Consider the following 20,935-nt stretch of genomic DNA (forward strand, 5'->3'; position numbering starts at 1 on the left):
TTAAAACGAATCTACCTTACCATTTAGGATAGGTAGTTTCTAAGCAGTGATGTCTCTTTTATATAGAATAAATAGTACGCTGCTGATACGCAACGAAAAATCCCCATAGTGTCTGCCTAATGCCCGTCGTACACTAAGGGCCAGTTGTACAAATATTTAATCCGTGGTTCAGCAACTTTTATCTTCTGAACTCAGTGGTAAAATTGATTTTTAGCACTGGTTCTAGGTCCATATAGGTTGAAATAGCTAAATCCATCCTTGAACCAGAGTTGATCCACTGCTAATCCGCCGAAATCGGCGAGTTAAATTCCTGATCCGAGGCTGAACCACGTTTGTACAACTAGTCCTAAGGGCCAGTTGTACAAATATTTAATCCGCGGATCAGCAACTTTTATCTTCTGAAATCAGAAGTAAAGCTGAAGTATTGTACTGGTTCAAGGTCCATACATGTAAAAATAGCCACATCCTTGCTTGAACCGAAGTCGACCCGCAGCTAATCCGCCGAAATCGGGGAGTTAAATTCCTGAACCAAGGCTGATCCACGTTCGTACAACTGGCACTAAGCTCTCAACGCATCAACTTCGATATCAACGCATTCAACTCTAATGTATGGTGTCCTCAATTATATTCAACGAACGAGTTGGAGAACGTTGTTCAACGAGTTTCTCAACAAGTATACGAGTAGTGTACGATCTCGAGTTGCTCGTTGGAAATCCTCAATCAACGCGTTGAGCAACATTTTCCCGATAATGTGTTGCACATTGTTGTTCCAACTCTTTGGCTAACTTCATAATTTTTTTTAAGCGTTTGTTGTTGTAAATGCGGAACTATATGTTGTGCGTTGCGTTGGATGCGACGAAATTTGAGTGCGTTGTTCGAGTTGATAAATTTTTATCGTACTTTTGCAATACATAAGCCTGGTACGCTGCTCGCGCTAAATCTTAGCTCCCATACAAATTATTGAAAATTTTTAGACGAGATAAAATGGATCTCATACAAGTTATCGATAACTTGTATGGGAATTTTATCTCAGCTAAAATTTAGCGCGAGCAGCGTACCAGTGCCCATGTTCTGTAACTTTTATCACTGGCGATAAAATATTTGAATGACTTTAAAATCCATTAAATCTCATCAAAATAAAAGAAATTTTGTTCCAGATCATAATTTATTAATTCATAATATCTGAATTTGAAAGACATTTTGCTTTATTTATGGAAGAAAATTGATTTTGAAGACGTTGAAAAACGTTTATCGCCAGTGATAAAGTTACAGACCAGGGGCCCAGGCTTTAGTAAGGCCCTGTGTTAATTGTAGTACCAGATCTACACATGAGTAAACTACCACCTCCAATGTAACGAGCTTATGTCAATAGGAGTATTCACTATTCGATGCAAATGGTCTTGTATCGATGTAAAAGTGCAAAAGTGTAACATTTTCTTGAAATAAAACAACAAAATATACAGACTACAATTTTTTTTTACACTTTTGCTATACCCTAACCTTATTACAAAAATACAATACAATGGTGAAAAATTTGTCTGTTGTAGTTGTAGTAGTATAAAAACAAAATTTAGCAATTTTACACCTTTTTATTGTTCCGGATCGTGAATACTCCTATTAAGTAATATCCACTGAAATTTTTGTTTCGTCAAAATAATTTATTTGACGACAACCAAACTACTCATACCATCCCTGCGTCTACACTACTTTATCATACATGCGCATTTTATCGGCATTTTTATTTAACATCTCCCAGTTGTCAACACTGTTCAGCATGTGTATCTAGTTTATCGATTGTCAAAGGCCCATCACCACACCGCCATTTTCAGTTTTTCGTTCGGGTGTTTTCCTTGTGCTGTGATCGTAAAGGCGAAAAATTCAACAAAAAAAATGGTAAAATATATTCAATTTTTAACATAAAACATTATTTAATAAGTGTATTTTCTATTGTTAATTAAAGCTATAAAAAAATATCATTAAAAATTGAATTTATTGTGGCAAATATCAACAGTTAATTACGCCGGGTGTCGTTCGTCTGTCGCCAAAAGAAGGCCGACCGACAACCATTTCCATTGAACCCAGCAGAAGAGATACCCAAAAAAAAAAAATGTGTCTGTGCACGTGAGAAAAAATTTCTCGATTGTTCTGCGTCGTATATTTATTTCAATTGATATTTTAAACTAATAACTGTTAATTTTATACGCCAACTTGAATTTATTACAAAATAGTTGTATATTCTTGCTTTGTAGAGGATTAACGGGAGAATGTTCTAGAAGAAAGTACTAGTTCAATGCTCTTTTTATAAAGGCGTGAATCATATTTTAAAAATGTGAGGTTAGGTTTTTTACGGCAGATGCACCCCACGCCCAAGTTCAAAAGTGTTTGAAAAATTTTTATCAAACAAAAGTTCAATATTTCAAAATTTATATTTCTCAAAATTCTATTCACTTTGTTGTCTCTTTTTACTTTTTGTTGAATGATGCTTTCTAAGTAAATGTTGGGATAAAATTAATTTTATTTGCGCAGATGGTCTCTTCGTCTTCGACAGAAAAAAAAATTTAAAAACCCCGACCCTCAAAATTTTCTTCGAAATTTTAAATAAAACAGATACATAATTTGTTCCCTTTTTGCAAGTGAATAAAGTTTGATTTAAAATTTTTCATAACATTTTTTGTTTTTTTTTTCAACAAAAACCAATTTTTGTTTGTTAGATTTTTTTTTCTTACTAATTTAACCACCACTCGCCAATAGCATTTTCTTTGGAACGATGCCAAACGTCCATTTTGTAAAAAAAAAAAAAAATACGCTTGGCTATATTGCTTCATGCTTATGCTTTGCTCTATGATAAATTTTTGTTAAATTTTAATTTGGTTACAGTACGAAGGTTAACCATCATCGATTCTTAAGAAACTGACTCATAGGTACCTTTTTTTTTTTGTAAATTATACAAATAAGATGGTTTAAATACCAATTTTGTAATTCATGAGTTTAGCTTGGTTTTGTATTTTATGCTGAAGTTGAAACTGATTGTCATTGTAGGTATCTTAAATATTTTCTGTCGTGGCTCGTGGGTTTAAGCAAAGTTAACTTGATTAGTTTTTTACTACGTATCTTAAATTAAAAAAAAAAGAAATGTAGAAAGAGATAGGTACCTTCCTGCCTTGTTTTTTTTTCCATTGTTGTAAAGACTCAACATGCATAGAAAAACAATCGGCTCACGTGGTGAACCAAATTATAGAACCAAGTGCATTACAATTAAAACCATTTTTTTTAAATTATTTGCAATTTTTTCTTTAACTATAATTCACCACTTCTTACAACTCCACATGTTGAGTCTTAGTGACGAAAGCAAAAAGAATGATCTTAAGCTCTATCTGACTTTTCAGTACATTTTCTTGAGATCTGTCTCAATGAAATAGATCTCAAGAAAATGTACTAAAAAGTGAGATAAGGGCTTAAGCTCATTTTTATTCCATATGAGAGAGTTTGGATCTCATTCCAGGTCATTCATTATTGAGTTATCGGGTTAACTATGCTGCCCATAACTTCGTAAAGGCCGTAACTACAAAATTTTCGATTTTGATTTTTTTGCATATTTGGAGTTAGGGCATTGTCTCTGATTTATCCTCATTTATTTTTTTAGCCTAGGTCTTCAAATACGTCAGAAAATTGAAAATGAACTTCTGATTTTTTTCATTTTTATATGAAATTTGCGATATTACATTAACTGTTTCCCTCTATAACTCAGAACTAAGAAAAGTGTAGTTAGGGCCTTTACAAGATTATGGGCAGTATGATCAATTCGATTAATGTCTGGTTTTTCCATGCTGGAGCTGGAGCCCTATTTAATTTTTCGTTTTTTTAAGTGAAAAATAGCCAATATTTATTGCTAAATGTGATACTACTTTTAACTAATAAGACTTGCTTATTGTTTAATTCATTTATCTTTTAGTCGTTTCTTCAATCAGAAGGATTGTTTGATAAGAAGTAGGTATTCGACTTTTGTTTGCTTTAAATAACTTATAAATAAACGACAGCACTTCAGGAATCGGTTAAAAGGTTTTATTGTACTTGTTGCAAAAACCATGTTTTAATAAAAATGCGTTTTTGTGTAATATTATCTTTAAACTAGAAAGTAAAGGAGATAGGTAAAATTACCGCTATCTGTAGCCTGTAGGGAAGCTATGAAGTTTGTCTTCACGTACCTACAAACACAAACTTATCGTTTCTAAATGATTTAACTAGGTACATTTGCAATTCTATCTAAAACTAGCGACGTTAAATCCGTTTAACTTTACTTTTGGGGCATAATTTCGAATAAACTCTCATAATTCATATCTTTGAAAAACATGAAGACTTGTAGTAATCTCACATGTGCAAAGATCTATCAAAAAATGTACTTACCATTTTTTTTACACATTCAACCAAAAATCTTTATGAGATCATCCATTAATCAAAATCGATTTCGAGAACCACTCAAAAAATTTTCTCAATAAATTAAGGTATAACTCCAATGGTCACTTTTGGAAAAATTGGGAAATTTACAAAAAATTTTTTTTTTTTTGTTTTTGAAACCAACACTTTTTGACTTAAAGTGGCCGTTGTAGTTATACCTTTATGAAATAAGGCTAATTTTTCTTCCTCAGCTTAAAAAAAACTCTAGAGTTTGCGGACTTGAGAAAAGATTTCAACTTTGTGAGTTGAAACGGAAGTTGAAGATTTTTGTTTGTGTATATCAGCTTTGTGTATTTATGCATTTTTTTTTGTGTAAATATGTTTAATTTGTTTAAATATGTGATAATTTAAATACATAGCTATCTTTCATAAATTATTTTGGTTTTTGAAAAATAACTTCAATTTGCTTGCAGTTTAGGTCGTTTTTAATAGGAAAAATTATTTCTTGGAAGTTCACGGATAAATCAGACGAATTAAACGTAGTACATAAGGGAAAAAAATTTGTCACTTTAAGTTGAACATAACTTGAACTTTAACTTCCAAATTTGATTTTATTCACCCCAAGTTGACGTTTTCAACTTTAGATTTTCATACGAGAGTCGACCAACTTTCTATTTTCTCAACTCTTGGAAAAAGGAGAAGTTGGGCAAGCAAACTTAAGACTTTGGATCAAAATGCCATGTTTTTATTCCAAGCATTTTATTTGTTGATACACATACAATATAATTTTGTAGGTATGTATGTACTACTATGCAATGTTGTACTACTTTCGCATCTCTTCGAAAGTTAATTTTAATTCCTACTCGGATTGCATATCTTAAATTAATAGTACCAATTTAAATCTTCCTAATAAAACTCAATAAAAGATTTGACTTTATATTTTGTCATTTCATTTCAGAAAAATCACTTCTCACAGACCAATGTTGAAGCGAAAATGATATTATTCATTAATGAATCCATTCTTTTTACAATTATTTTTTTATTCTTATTCTTCTTTTTAAATAATCAATCCTTAATGATTTTGACAGATTCACCCCTTTTCAATAACAATTATGATGCCTAGTACATTGGAGTAATTAAATTGACATTTTTTTTTGTTTATATAAAAGGTAACCCATGCGTTTTTTGGCAAGACTTTCTGTAGTGGAGTAAAAGTTTTTTTTTTACTTAAAAGTTTGTTTTTATGCTAAGAGCTGGTCACTTGATATTTCTATTGCCGTTTTGTTGTATTGCATTTAGAATGGAAGATATTGCAATATTAGTGTTGTATATGCATCATGCAATATGCGAAGGACAAATTGAATTATATTTTTATTTTTATTATGAAATATGATGTTATGTCATTTTTTCTGAGACTGAAAACCTAAATCTTGAATATGTGACCAATAGAAATCAAAATATAAGCTTTTAAAGCCAACAACTTCGAGATTTTCTTTGAGAGTTTTCAAACGTTTCAAACTAACACAAAATTGAAGAAAAAACTACCAAAACAGGCTCGCAATTGTTGTTTCAAAAAGTCAATATTTTGAGTTTCATTTTCTTGGACATCCAAGATAAGGATCTTCATACTCAAGGAAATTGACATAGCATCATAATATTTTGCACTTAAAACACGTTTAAGTTATAACATTGAGAGACAATCTACATAAAGTGTTAAATGTAAAAATACATTTTATCCGTTTGTGAGATACGTTAGAAGAACAAGACTTCTGCATAATGTATGTAAAACACATTCATACATTCCATACAAGTTTGCCCATTCCACTTTACAAGATTTACATGATTGCAAACCCATTTCACACTTACCGCTTTATTTGACATTTATGTGAGCATTTGTTTTTGTAAATTCTTGAAAAGGTTTTTCTTTTTAGAAAAATTGCACACAATTACCAAGAAAAATAAAGTCAGTGGATCTGATACAAATATCACTTTTTCAAATTTAAATCGACGTAACATACGCCAGAATTCTGTGCGCAGCTGGATATCTCCTTGTATCGAAATGCAAGAATTGTTTTTTTAAATTCATGTTAACTCTTTTAATGCACATACGGTTAGAAATGTCAAAAAACACACCATATTGTCGGCACAACGCCAAAACCGCGAATCTGCATTTTTGGACATTTTCATTTTAATACGTCATTTTACTTGTAATCGGTTCCTTTATTCACTGTGTCGATCTCTATCCTCCATCTGTTGCGTTAAAGCCTAAAATATAAATTTCCGTTGCATGTGTTTCCAAAACTTTGAAGTAGAGCTCTTGATTTCGACCGGGTAATACCCGTCCTCACAAATACCCGGGTACCCGGGTACCCGAGTTTTCGGGTATTACTCGAGTACCCGGGTACCCGGGTATTCGGGTACCCGGGTAGTTCGGGTACTCGGGTACCCGGTAGTTTCATGTATTATAATACCCGAATACCCGGGTACCCGGGTACTCGGGTACAATAAAGCCATTTGTTTGTTTTATTTGGAAGTGTTTGATTTAAGAGTATTAGGGCCATGGGATCTATGATGGGTGGAAAATTTTTTTTTTTTACCAAAAACCAAAAATGATTGGTATATTCTAAGCTACAATTTAAGACAATAAACACTAACATTAGGTGTGTTTTTTTGTTTATCTATATAGATTTTGTGCAAAAAAACGACATCGGGATTTTTGAAATCCATGCAAACATTTGGCACCACTGTACATACACTTTGGCAGCTGTCTGTCAAAAAAGCCATTACATCCATGTTAGATACAAAAAAAAATTTTCACAAGAAAACAAAAACCATTTGTATGGCCATGGCATCCATGTTGGATTCAAAAATTTTTTTTTTTACAAAAAACCAAAAATCATTGGAATGTTCTTAGCTACATTTTAAGCCCATAACCATTAACATTAGTTGCGTCGTTCTTGTGGTATAAGCGTTTGAAGGTAGCCACATTGATTTTTTTTCGATTTTGAAAAAATCAAAAGTGGAAACTTTTTTTATTTTTATTTCTAAGTTTTCGAAAAAACTGTGGTAATTTTATATATATATTTGTTCAACAATCTTATCAGGATCCATTTAAGACTTTGATCTGGAAAATGCATTGCGTATATCTCGAAATATTAACATTTCAATACAACCATGTCAAACAAATTCTTGATTATTTTTTTCTATGAGAGCTTTTTTCAAACCTCATTTTCTCCGCTTTTTTTTTTTGATTTAATATTTTGGAAAATTTTTATGGATAAAAATCAAAATAAACAAAATGAAAGGTATCTTTGCACACGGCAAGGACCCTTCTCCGGTGGGAATAGTTCGGCCACCCAGAGGAATGGAGACGATGCGGATGTTGCGTCTTTTGCTTTTTGCTAGTAAACCAATTTAAAACTCTTTTTGACGACGATTCTTCGCTTTGACTGGAGAACTGTTTTGAGTTTAATTTTTGCCTTCAATCTTATACCTATGGTGTGTTATTTACCGTTTAAAATGCTCAGTATTAACAATTTTCCTAACAAATCCTTTTTTTTTCTTTTGATACCCGAGTACCCGGGTACCCGGGTATTCGGGTAACTAAACAACCGGGTACCCGGGTACCCGAACTACCCGGGTACCCGAACTACCCGGGTACCCGAATACCCGGGTACCCGGGTACTCGAGTAATACCCGAAAACTCGGGTACCCGGGTACTCGGGCGAGTACTCGGGTATCCGGGTATCAAGAGCTCTACTTTGAAGCCGTTTTTCTCAAAACTAAAATTTTGCAGGTTCTTGGTTTTGGCTTTGTGCCCACGATATATTACAACCACTTCCATGCATGCATGCCTATATTACAAACATTCTCGTCTCTCTTTAAATATTGGGATCGTTTCGGTGAAAAAGTGCAATAACATTAATTTTTGTTTAATAATTAAGGAATTAAACAAAACATTGATACCACAGTAGATCATACTTCCCTAATACAAAAAGCATGGTTCAATTAGCTTGCTTGTTTTGTTTTGATAATTTTTTTTGTTAACGGTTTTTTTTTGTAATTTTCAGGAGATGTCATTAAATCCCGTTCGCATCCTTAAAAACGATGCACAAGAGGAAAAAGCCGAAATGGCGCGTTTATCCTCCTTCATTGGAGCGATAGCCATTGGCGATTTGGTTAAGAGTACCCTTGGACCTAAAGGTATGGACAAAATCCTAGTCTCACATGGTCGCAATGCTGGACAAGTGGAGGTTACCAATGATGGTGCCACCATCTTGAGAGCTGTCGGTGTTGACAATGCCGCTGCTAAAATTTTAGTAGATATGTCCAGGGTACAAGACCAAGAAGTCGGTGATGGTACCACATCGGTAACTGTCCTCGCCGCCGAACTTATTCGTGAGGCTGAAAAATTGGTTGAACAAAAGCTCCACCCGCAAATCATTATTGCTGGATGGCGTATTGCTACAAAAGTTGCCCGCGAAGCTTTGACCAATGTTTCATTGGACAATTCATCGGACAATGAAAAGTTCAAGGAAGATCTTATGAACATTGCTCGTACAACTTTGAGTTCAAAGATTTTGCACCAGCATAAAGAATTCTTTGCCAAGTTGGCTGTTGATGCTGTTCTGAGGCTTAAGGGCTCCGGAGAGTTGCATGCTATTCAGATTATAAAGAAGACTGGTGGAACTTTGGAAGATTCATTCTTGGATGAAGGTTTCTTGTTGGACAAGAAAGTTGGTGTACATCAACCACAAAAGGTGAGTTAAGTTTAAAAAAAAAAAACGAATTTTTGTTAGTATTTCAGAACAAGCTATAGAACCTTTTACGAAACGCGTCAAAACGGTTGTGAATTATGTGATCTTGAAACTCATATCACAGCCATTTTGACGAGTTTTGTGAAGAGTAATACAACAGAATAATAATTTAAAAAAAATGCATTTTATTGGAAATTTTTGGGGGATTTTTGAAAACAATTATAAAAAAACTTGACATAATGACATACAAATTCTTAGGTAGAAAAAGCTAAAATCCTTATTGCCAACACTCCAATGGACACTGACAAAATCAAGGTATTTGGAAGTTCAATCAAGGTCGATTCGTTGGCCAAGATCGCCGACTTGGAATTGGCCGAAAAGGAAAAGATGCGCGACAAGGTTAACAAGATCCTTACTCACAACTGCAATGTCTTCATCAACCGGCAATTGATCTACAATTACCCAGAGCAGCTATTTGCTGATGCTGGAGTCATGGCAATTGAACATGCTGATTTTGATGGTATTGAGCGACTTGCCCTCGTAACTGGAGGAGAAATCGTGTCGACTTTCGATCAGCCTTCGTTGGTTAAATTGGGTGAATGTGATTTGATTGAACAGGTTATGATTGGAGAAGACACTCTTTTGAGATTCAGTGGAGTTAAACTTGGAGAGGCCTGTACTATTGTGATTCGTGGTGCTACTCAGCAAATTATTGATGAAGCTGATCGTTCCTTGCATGATGCACTTTGTGTGTTGGCTGCCACAGTCAAGGAGTCAAGAATCGTCCATGGAGGTGGTAGTTCCGAAGCACTTATGGCAAATGCAGTATTAAAGAAAGCCGCTGAAACCGCTGGCAAGGAAGCCATCGCAATGGAAGCTTTTGCAAGTAAGAATGAAAAACTATAGATGCATTTTGGTGACTAGTTTACTTATTTTTATTTATTTTCATTAAGGAGCCCTTCTTTCTCTGCCCACTGCTATCGCTGACAATGCTGGTTATGATTCCGCTCAATTGTTGTCTGAATTGCGTGCAGCGCATGCACAAGGCAACCACACAGCCGGTCTGGACATGGAAAATGGAAAGATTGGTGACATGAAGGAATTAGGCATCACAGAATCATTCGCCGTTAAACGTCAAGTACTTCTCTCCGCAGCTGAAGCCGCTGAAATGATCCTTAGAGTCGATAACATAATCAGATGTGCACCACGTAGACGTGTTCCCGATCGTGGATATTGTTGAAAATCTTGAAAATACACTCCTCAAGCCTTAACGTCGTATGATAAAAAAAATTAAGTTTTTTTTTTTTTAATTTTAATAAATTTATACTAACGCGCCTCGTTAACACACACACATTTTTAGTTTTTGTTTTGTTTTCTCATTTTTTTATATAAATTGCATTTATTCCACTTGAAACTTTGATTGTGGCAAAAAGAAAAAAGACGAAAGATATTCATGTTCGGAATGAAACATAACTCACTATTTTATATACATACTAGAAACAAAGATCGAAAATGATTTTATTATTCTATTAACACTTAAAAAAAAAAAAAAGAAATACAAGAAGAAGAGAAGATGTTATATTCACACTAATTGTAATTGTTTTATTCCTTTTTTATTTGATTTGATCGGCATTTGCAACACTAAAAGGTGTTTGAGTAAAGAAACATGAAGCTTGATACAAACCTTTTTTAAATCGAAGCTAAAAGAAAGGAAATTCGTAACTTACGGGATATCCGTCAAAGCAGAATTTTATCTGATTTCATACCAATCGGAAAGTTTCCCCTTGTTTGAACAAGCATGATTCGAATGAAATCGGAGAAATATCCACTATGACCGATACCTCCATGGGGTCGACTGTTTTTTTTTTTTATTGGGCTAAGATAAATGGCCCCGATTACTTGGATTACTCTCACGAAAACATGGCTACTCTGTTTTTGGGATGTAGCTTTGTTTTTTGGGGTGCGAAGACCAGGAAGTTTGTTCAACTATAGGATTTTTTGAGCGAAATCCATATATCGTACAAAATATAAATTGTACCCATTTTTTTCTTTTGTTTTACAAGCGGTTTTTGAAAAAGAGGATCACTTTCAAGCAACACGCAAACAAAAAAAAAATACATTGGGCCCTATCGTAAATCTCTAGGGGAATATTGTTTCTCTCGAAATTTTTTGTTCGATCTTGAATCTCCCTCGGAATTTATTTCCAGAGCACAAAAAAACCTATGAAATGATACCAAAATTTCCCTGGGAAATTTACTGCCGATACCAATAAATTTCGAGGAAAACTTCATGATCTTTTTAGTTTTCATGTATGAAACATTCCCAAGCAAATTGTATTTACAGCCCGCATTTTTTCGTTGTTCGGTAGTTTATAGCCGTTCCCATGATTTTTACCTGCGATATAGGTTATTCATTCGTGCAAAAAAAAAATCGAGATAACATTTTTCCATGACATTACGATGATAGAAAATGCCAAAAAAGTGGGTCCCTGGAAGTCCGCCTGTCTGTATACGAAGCTACAGACTTAAACGAATGGACCGATTAACATCAAACTTGGTATGTAGCGTTTTTTAGCGACTCTCCAGAGGGGTTTTTGAAATTAGTTTTTTTGGACCAAAAAAAACGGTACCTGTCGTATATCGATTTTAGGAAATTTGAATTTGCTCAAAAACGGCTCCAACGATTTTTTAAAATTTTAGTACAGTAGTCCCTCGATAATGTGAATTACCGATAATGCGAATTTCTCTAAAATGTGAATCACCAAAAATGTTCATTGTCAACTCTGTAGTGTGAACTTCGAAAATTTTTTAGACTCTATAATGTGAATTTCCTTTGCAAAAGCTTACATATTTTTCTCGTTCGTGCACGAAATCTTTGTATAGGTCTGAAAAGTGGATAACTGTTATTTGTCTAGACATTTCTTAAGATATTTAATGCAGCTGCAGACTGGAGATTTTTTGCTAACATTTTATTTTACATCTTTTAGATAGTTTTTTTACGTTTTTTTTTTATGAAAAATTCATTTTAAAGATTCTTATGATTTTTTTTTTCAGTTTTTGAAATTTAGTGTACTCCTTATTACTTGTATTTTATTAATTTTTTTCTTAATTCAATAAATGCTTAAACTGAGCTAAAAATAACTGTGAAATACAAGAAGAAGAGAAGATGTTATATTCACACTAATTGTAATTGTTTTATTCCTTTTTTATTTGATTTGATCGGCATTTGCAACACTAAAAGGTGTTTGAGTAAAGAAACATGAAGCTTGATACAAACCTTTTTTAAATCGAAGCTAAAAGAAAGGAAATTCGTAACTTACGGGATATCCGTCAAAGCAGAATTTTATCTGATTTCATACCAATCGGAAAGTTTCCCCTTGTTTGAACAAGCATGATTCGAATGAAATCGGAGAAATATCCACTATGACCGATACCTCCATGGGGTCGACTGTTTTTTTTTTTTATTGGGCTAAGATAAATGGCCCCGATTACTTGGATTACTCTCACGAAAACATGGCTACTCTGTTTTTGGGGTGCGAAGACCAGGAAGTTTGTTCAACTATAGGATTTTTTGAGCGAAATCCATATATCGTACAAAATATAAATTGTACCCATTTTTTTCTTTTGTTTTACAAGCGGTTTTTGAAAAAGAGGATCACTTTCAAGCAACACGCAAACAAAAAAAAAAATACATTGGGCCCTATCGTAAATCTCTAGGGGAATATTGTTTCTCTCGAAATTTTTTGTTCGATCTTGAATCTCCCTCGGAATTTATTTCCAGAGCACAAAAAAACCTATGAAATGATACCAAAATTTCCCTGGGAAATTTACTGCCGATACCAATAAATTTCGAGGAAAACTTCATGATCTTTTTAGTTTTCATGTATGAAACATTCCCAAGCAAATTGTATTTACAGCCCGCATTTTTTCGTTGTTCGGTAGTTTATAGCCGTTCCCATGATTTTTACCTGCGATATAGGTTATTCATTCGTGCAAAAAAAAAATCGAGATAACATTTTTCCATGACATTACGATGATAGAAAATGCCAAAAAAGTGGGTCCCTGGAAGTCCGCCTGTCTGTATACGAAGCTACAGACTTAAACGAATGGACCGATTAACATCAAACTTGGTATGTAGCGTTTTTTAGCGACTCTCCAGAGGGGTTTTTGAAATTAGTTTTTTTGGACCAAAAAAAACGGTACCTGTCGTATATCGATTTTAGGAAATTTGAATTTGCTCAAAAACGGCTCCAACGATTTTTTAAAATTTTAGTACAGTAGTCCCTCGATAATGTGAATTACCGATAATGCGAATTTCTCTAAAATGTGAATCACCAAAAATGTTCATTGTCAACTCTGTAGTGTGAACTTCGAAAATTTTTTAGACTCTATAATGTGAATTTCCTTTGCAAAAGCTTACATATTTTTCTCGTTCGTGCACGAAATCTTTGTATAGGTCTGAAAAGTGGATAACTGTTATTTGTCTAGACATTTCTTAAGATATTTAATGCAGCTGCAGACTGGAGATTTTTTGCTAACATTTTATTTTACATCTTTTAGATAGTTTTTTTACGTTTTTTTTTATGAAAAATTCATTTTAAAGATTCTTATGATTTTTTTTTCAGTTTTTGAAATTTAGTGTACTCCTTATTACTTGTATTTTATTAATTTTTTTCTTAATTCAATAAATGCTTAAACTGAGCTAAAAATAACTGTGATATTCATTGGTTTTAAGAATGTTTTAATCAGTTAAATGACAATTTAAAAAAGATCTAGTAATGTGAATCCCTCTAAAATCCGAAAACGCCTTGTTTTAATTAGTTCACATTATCGAGGGACTACTGTATAAGTTTTAAGACAAGGTCTATCTTTTAATGAAAATTTTTTTTTTTTTTTTGAAAATCATTACTAGCGTACCTGCCATAGAACCTTTTTTTTAAACCGATTTACTCCGAAACTACTTATTCGATTTTAACGAAACTTTTGTAAAAAAAAAACATTCATATAATTTTTATTTAAGCCAAAAATAAAATTTAGAAAAAATTAATATTTGGATTTTAAAAAAAATAAAAAATTTTTTTTTTTGAAAAATTAAGTTTTCGAAAACGGGACATTGAATTTTTTTGAAATTTTGGTTTAAGATGTTGATTAGTGATTTCTACAAAATGGCATACTAATTTAATCTTAAAACATTTTTTCCAAAAAATAATTTATAAAAAATTAGTTTTTTTTAAAAAGCGACAAATTCAACGAAAGATTTTGAAATTTTTTTTTTTAATATATCTTAATAAAACAAATGAAATTGCATACTTGTTTTGGAGGGCAATTCAAATTCAGATGCTTTTTTATTATTTTGAAAAACGATTTTTATGTTTTTTTTTTGTTTTTATATAGGTACCTACAATAATTCTTCTTCTTCCTTTTTCTCGGCGCTGTTATGATCTCGATGTCGAGGGGATCATAACTATCCCACGTAACTGCTTCACACTAGTGATCCGCCTGTGGGGTTCGCCGGGTTGACCTCAGAAATCGGCGGCAAGCCTCCCGGTTTTGTATTGTTCCATTTCTAAGGCCAACTGAATGCTGGTGGTTTTGCATTTGCTTGTACCAGGAGTTTTTAGGCCTACCTTTCTTTCTATTTCGTACCTACAATAATTAAATTTACTAAATTTCTATATAAAAGTATTAAACATTTTAGCATTTTCAACCTTAAGAGCAAGTTCGTACGTAGATGATCCGATACAAACATAGCACAACGAAATCGTAAACGAAAAATTTCGTTCTACTTTTCGTATCCACCACTTTTTCGCACACAAACAATTGGCGAGGATATTAATTGTGTGCCGAAAAATGACATTGGGCCATATTCATACTCATATTTTAAAAGAGATTCTAACTTTCACGGCTGTTCTGATTTCCATTCGAATTCTATTTTCTCCCGTTTTCGAATCATAGCTTTTCCGTGTTCGAAAACATTTTGCGGATTCGTAGATGTTTCGAAAAACGTGTTTCTACAATCCGACAAATTTTTTCCGTTTTCAATCCGGGTAACAATGATTTGCAACCGAAAAATAATATTCTGCAACAAAAAAATCGGATGAAAATCAGAACAACCGTTTTCAATCCGTAGGGATTCAATTTTCGTTTCCGTTTTCAAATTCAAACGAATATTAGAACAGCTGTTAGACTGGGGTCTAAAGTTATTATGCAGGTTAGAAGCATCTCTTTTCCAAAGAAAAATGACTAAGAAGTGGGTCTAAATTTTCTATGTCCTGTGCATTTTTCTTGACTCCAAGAGCAGTGTTGACGGTTTTTTTTCACATTTAATTCATTTATTTCTTGTTTTAAAAATTATTTTCTGATTTTAAATTAATTTGGAATTTTTTTATTTTGACTTTGCAGAATATACTCGATGATATTTTTTCGTTAGCATTTTCGTTGTCAACTTTCGAGACTTGAACATTTTTCGTTTTGCTTCAGCTGAGTACTAAGCTTAAATAATAAACCTAATTCACATATAGCCCCAATTTCAAAACAATTATTTCGCTGAAAAGTTTTTTATGCTCGGTGAATACAGCCCTCAAATTCCACACGTTAACGACACATGTAGAACTTTAATTAGAAAAACATCCAACAGTGACAGCTGTCAAGTTTGACATTTCGCTTTTTGTCAAATTTCGGTCGTGTGTTGTGTAACTTGGTAAATTTCTGATATTTTAATTTCAATTTCTTTTATAATTTTTATTAATAATATTTTTCCAATTAAATAGAAACAACATTTAAAAATGTCTGCACCACCAGTTCGTAATGGAATCACTGGCCTTATCAAACGCGGTTGGGTTGAACTACCCGACATTGTTTTTGGTTCCGTCTTAGCTATCATTGGACTTGGTCTTTCTGGAATTGGTCTTGCAAATTACTACCGCAACGATGGAGATAACCGCAAATACAAAATTGGATGGGTTATTATGAGGCCCGATGATCCAAGGGCTGCCAAAGTACACAAAGATTAACCTTCTGTAGAAAAAATGTTATTAAATTTATTGTAAAAAAATTAATTCCAAATGTATGATTATGTTTTTTTGTGTAGAAGAATGGTCATCAGATAGACACCTACAAGGTTACAGCACTTCTATTTGGAAAACAAAGCCAATACTATTTAAGTACATTTTTAAGCTATACAAGGAACTTCTTTCTCAAATCTTTCCACATAATGTTTTTGCTTGAATTTTAGAAACCCAAATCTCAAAAACTAAATAGAAGAGTCAAGTTTTTCTGTGCAAAAACTATTAGGATTAGGTCTGGTTCAAATAGTAGTGATATATCAGGAGGGTATTGATACCAAGGATAATGGTTCTTTCCTGTCAATCAAATTTTTGTTATCTTGCTTGAAAATCTTTAAAATTATTGAGTTTTACAATTTCATGAGCAGGATAATGTATATCCTATTAATTTTGTTATTAGTCTTCACTTCTGTTTTTACATCTGTGTTTTTGCAAAGTGTTTGCCTAATAAATTGTCAATTACTTATGTAGGTTTTGCGAGTAGCTGACAATTTTCTACTTGGTACGAGTATTGTAGGCATTTTGAACAGATTATCTCTAGGATTAGAGTAAAAAATTTGCCATAAATCGAAGCCATTTAATTTGTTATTAGCTGTGTTGCTTTGGGCAAAGCAGGTAGGGGGCTCAAATAGCCTTCAAAATCATGTTATTATTTAGCTGATTTCTTCATAATGTACATGACTAACTTTAACTTGTTTGTAAATCTTAGAGATTTAGAGGCTGGTCAGATGCACAAGCCCCCCTCCAAATTCTGAAACTGCTGATTGTCTTTGTTTGAGTTAGATCCATAGCTGACGGTAAGGGTTAAGGTAATTTTTTTCGAAATTTAATTTAACCAGTCAATATGATAAATTGCAAGGAATTCTTTAAATTAATGTATGCATTCAAAATAAAAAAATTTATTCACCCATCGAATGCGTGATTTGAATTAAAATACTAACAAATAGCAAAAGAAAAGTAGGTACTCAAAGTATAAGAATTTTAAATATTAAAAAAAAAAAAACAAAATAATGTTATTCGTCAGTTCAGTTGGTAATACACTACTTATCAAACCATTCGTTTTAAGTTTGTAATTTGTAACAAAAATAGGTACAGAAAAAAAAAATTAAATTTACAATATTCATAACTCTCTGGAAAATATTTAAACTTGGCTTAGGGCCAATTTTTCAATAGTCAGATAAACCTCAGTTATAACTTAATCCTAGAAATAAAATTTTTTTTTTTTATATTAACATTTATTCCTCTGATAGTCTAACTGACGATTGAAAAATCAGGGCTTAGTTTAATAAGCCCATTTTACTAAAAATTAAATTAAAATTGAAGCATTCTACAATACATAATGTATAAAAAACATCAAGTTAATAAAAATAAATATTTTATTTATTCTTATTAGTCTAAGACAAATTTTGGGAGTGGAGGTATAACCAAAATGTGAGTATGCAGTTTTATAGCCTTATGCGTTCTTTTAACGAATTCAAAAGTCTGGCAGCTTTAAATCGCGGCTTTGTATTATTTTCAGGGGGTTGAAAAATGTGAGTTTTCCAATTTATATAAGTAGGGTAAATTCACACTATTTCATATTCTTAAATAGAGCAACTGATGATCTGTCATTTTCATTAAGCCTGAAGACATCAATCTTGACGATGCCATTAATAGAACTCAAGATATAAGCTTTTTAAACGACTTTTTTTTTTGGAGACTTTCTGTTTAATTTTTTGTTTGTTATTTTGAACTCAAAACTCTCCAAGAAGAGAGTTGATATGGTTAGTTAAAAAAGCTTATATCTTGGTTTCTATTTGTCGTATCACCGAGATGAGAATATATTCATAATGTGAATTTTTGCTTCCTTAGCCTACTCACATTAATTGGAAACTCGCGTTGTTTAACCCCTTAAAAACTATATAAAGCCGTGATTTAAAGCTATCTGACTTTCGTATATGTTATTAGAAAGCATAAGGCATAAAACTGCAAACTCACATTTTGGTTATACCTCCACTCTAGAGTTGGGCACTTTAGTTCATTTGAGTGATCGATCATTTTAGTTCAAATCGCGCTACTGAACTAGTTCTGGACTAGTTCATTTTAGTTTAATTTATTTTAATCACTCCGGTTTTTTTCGAATTAAAATTAGTTTGTACAAACTGTATTCAAATTTATGTAAAATTGACGCAGTCTACACAATAAAACGAATACAACATAAAAATAACAGCAAGGTAGAATTGGATGCAATTTCATATGCACTTTGGTTTCTGAACCCCTATTCTTTTAATGTCTGTCGGGTTAAAAGGGCGCTGTCGGCGTTTAAGACAAGGAGAGAAGGACCAATTTTGAAAATTTCCTATACAGATGGGAGTTCCTCTCACCCAAAATACATATAAAAAAATGATAATGTAGAGTGAGTGAACTAGTTCGTTCGCGAACTACACAAGCCTACTTCACTCCTAAAATTTGCTGTGGGCTCTCGGTCTACTTTTTTTTTTTACTTTTTTGGAGTTCACAGTTCAGTTGTTAGTTATATTGCTTTAAATATTTTAGGAAAAGACAGATTAGGAACTTGTTTGTGCTCAGAAATCAGAGTGTAGTTGTGGTTCTTGAAAAAGAAATGCTGCTACATGACCAAGCAACATTGACACTTTTAAATCTAATTATGAAGTAGAGCAGAAAAACTGTTTGTGCTCCGTAAAGACTTGGATAAAATTTTATTTGCACTTTGGTTTTTGAACCCTTTATTCTTAAAAATATCTTGGGCCAGAAAAATGGAAGAACCTTAGAAGTAAATAGCTGAAGACTGATTCCATCTAACTTTTTACCATTGATATATTTTTGAAGTGTTTTACGGGTTTCGACAACTACACTTTAAATTCTCTTTTCAAAGATGAGGCCATTCTCGTTAAAACATTACAAAACATTACCAATTTCACAGGTCACTCATTTCTTTTACGATACCATGTTCAATGTACTTACGATTCCAATTTATTATCTTATTAGCACTTCAAAGATGATGTGCCATTAACAGAAAGGAATCACCTTAGCACTTATCTTTCTGATAGAGAGTGCAGCTATAGAGTAAGCAATAAATTAATCAATGAATACATTTCCCGGTGCATATTCTTTCAATTGAAGTTCAAAATTATTCGTTTGCCAATATTCTTTATAACTGTCATAATTCACTTTTACTGGCAATCGCTACCATTATCGGTTGAAAAATCAATTACCATGAGGTGAAATTCATTAGCGATGTCAGCAGCTATAAACTTTGAACGTTATCATTTGAAGATTTTAATGATAAGAAAAATTCTCACGCAGCCTGGCGACCTTATCAGTTCGAATAGCCATTCAGGACGTTGTCCTATTAAAGTCATAAAACGAAATCGATCACGTTTAAACCGAAAAATTTCTATAAAATCAAAATTTTTCTCGAGGAAAAGCACAAAACAATTCCAACATTCAAAGAGTAATCAAGGTCTTCTACAATGATTTCAAAGATTATAATTGCCGCAGGACTTATCACAGTGGTGCAAGGTTAGCCAAAATTAAAAAAAAATAAAAAAAACAAATATTTTAATACTTTAATTTTATACCATTTAGGAACCCTTTTTCTTTGCGGTCCCAACGAGATTTGGTCACTTTTTCCCAAATGTAGTGACAAATGTTCAGATTTGGGTAAACCCTGTTTACCTAGAACTTTAACAAGTTTTCGCTGTGTTTGTAGACCGGGTTTCAAACGATCTGATATTACCAATAAATGCATCCGTAAAGAAGACTGTTGCAAGAATGGCGAAATATACAGCGAAGATCGAACAGACAGAACCTGTAAAGACGTTATCAGTAGAACTCTTTTCCCGCCAATCAAAGAAGGAAAATGTGTTTGTGTGGTGGGTAAGGTGAGGATTAATGGTGATTGTGTTGATGAAAGTGAATGCTACCCCAAGTGTAGTGGTCCATTTGAAATTTATAAAAAAGAAGGTTGTGACCAAAAATGCAACCTCGACGGAAGCGGTCCTACTGAAAGTGGTTCAATGGGTCCTGGATGCTATTGCCAAGCTGGTAAAAAAAGAAACGAAAGAGATAACAAATGTGTGGACCCTAGCAATTGCGAATGTATTGGGGATAATGAATGTTTTACAGCCAGTGGTGGTTGTGAGAAGAAATGCAATGAAACTAAATGTTTAGCAACAACACGTAAATGCCTTTGTAGTCCAGGATATTATAGAAAATATGAAAATGGTAAAAAAGGTAAATGCGTTAAGTCTGCTGATTGCAAGAAACCTTGTATGACATGTGGCACAAAGGATGAAGTAGTTGAAGAGTAGAACGCAATAATCAAAAATGTTCATTTACTTAGAAAAAAAAAAAAAAAATGTTTAACTTAATTTATTTATCTTCCAAAATAATACCTACTTAAGAGCTGTTTGTATTAATTAAAGGATTTGTTAATGATAATATATTTCATTCAGGTAGCGGTTTTTATAATAATGTGTAGCTTATTTATTTATTTATTTAAATCAGAAAAACAATAAAATTAAAACCAATTTTAAACTTAAACTGTAATTGCATTTTGTAAAACAATTAGGGTACAAAATAGCCGCATACGAAACTGGTCCAAACACAATAAGTATTCTTTTTGTCACCAGCGGCAAAAAAAAGACTGTATAAGTATTATTTTAAAAAAACGTAAATATTTTTAAAATACTTGTGGAAACTTTTGCTCTTCAGTTAG

General features: G+C 32.8%; 3 protein-coding genes across 3 annotated transcripts; all 3 read left to right on the forward strand.

Annotated features, from left to right (window-relative positions):
* Positions 1-1,752: 1,752 nt before the first annotated feature.
* Positions 1,753-10,503, forward strand: LOC129912348 (T-complex protein 1 subunit beta). The gene is made up of 4 exons (XM_055990567.1): positions 1,753-1,893; positions 8,466-9,155; positions 9,411-10,038; positions 10,106-10,503. Exons 1-4 carry the CDS (start codon positions 1,891-1,893, stop codon positions 10,390-10,392), a joined length of 1,608 nt encoding a protein of 535 aa, XP_055846542.1. The 5' UTR covers positions 1,753-1,890; the 3' UTR covers positions 10,393-10,503.
* Positions 10,504-15,719: 5,216 nt separating this feature from the next.
* On the forward strand, positions 15,720-16,209 carry LOC129912352 (uncharacterized). Its single transcript, XM_055990573.1, has 2 exons — positions 15,720-15,851; positions 15,922-16,209. Exon 2 carries the CDS (start codon positions 15,937-15,939, stop codon positions 16,162-16,164), a length of 228 nt encoding a protein of 75 aa, XP_055846548.1. The 5' UTR covers positions 15,720-15,851; positions 15,922-15,936; the 3' UTR covers positions 16,165-16,209.
* Positions 16,210-19,688: 3,479 nt separating this feature from the next.
* Positions 19,689-20,617, forward strand: LOC129909683 (delta-like protein C). The gene is made up of 2 exons (XM_055986757.1): positions 19,689-19,737; positions 19,804-20,617. The coding sequence occupies exons 1-2, from the start codon at positions 19,689-19,691 to the stop codon at positions 20,526-20,528; spliced, it is 774 nt and encodes a 257-aa protein (XP_055842732.1). The 3' UTR covers positions 20,529-20,617.
* The last annotated feature ends 318 nt before the right edge of the window (positions 20,618-20,935 follow it).

Source organism: Episyrphus balteatus, chromosome 2, assembly GCF_945859705.1.
Source record: "Episyrphus balteatus chromosome 2, idEpiBalt1.1, whole genome shotgun sequence".
NCBI classification, from domain to species: domain Eukaryota; kingdom Metazoa; phylum Arthropoda; class Insecta; order Diptera; family Syrphidae; genus Episyrphus; species Episyrphus balteatus.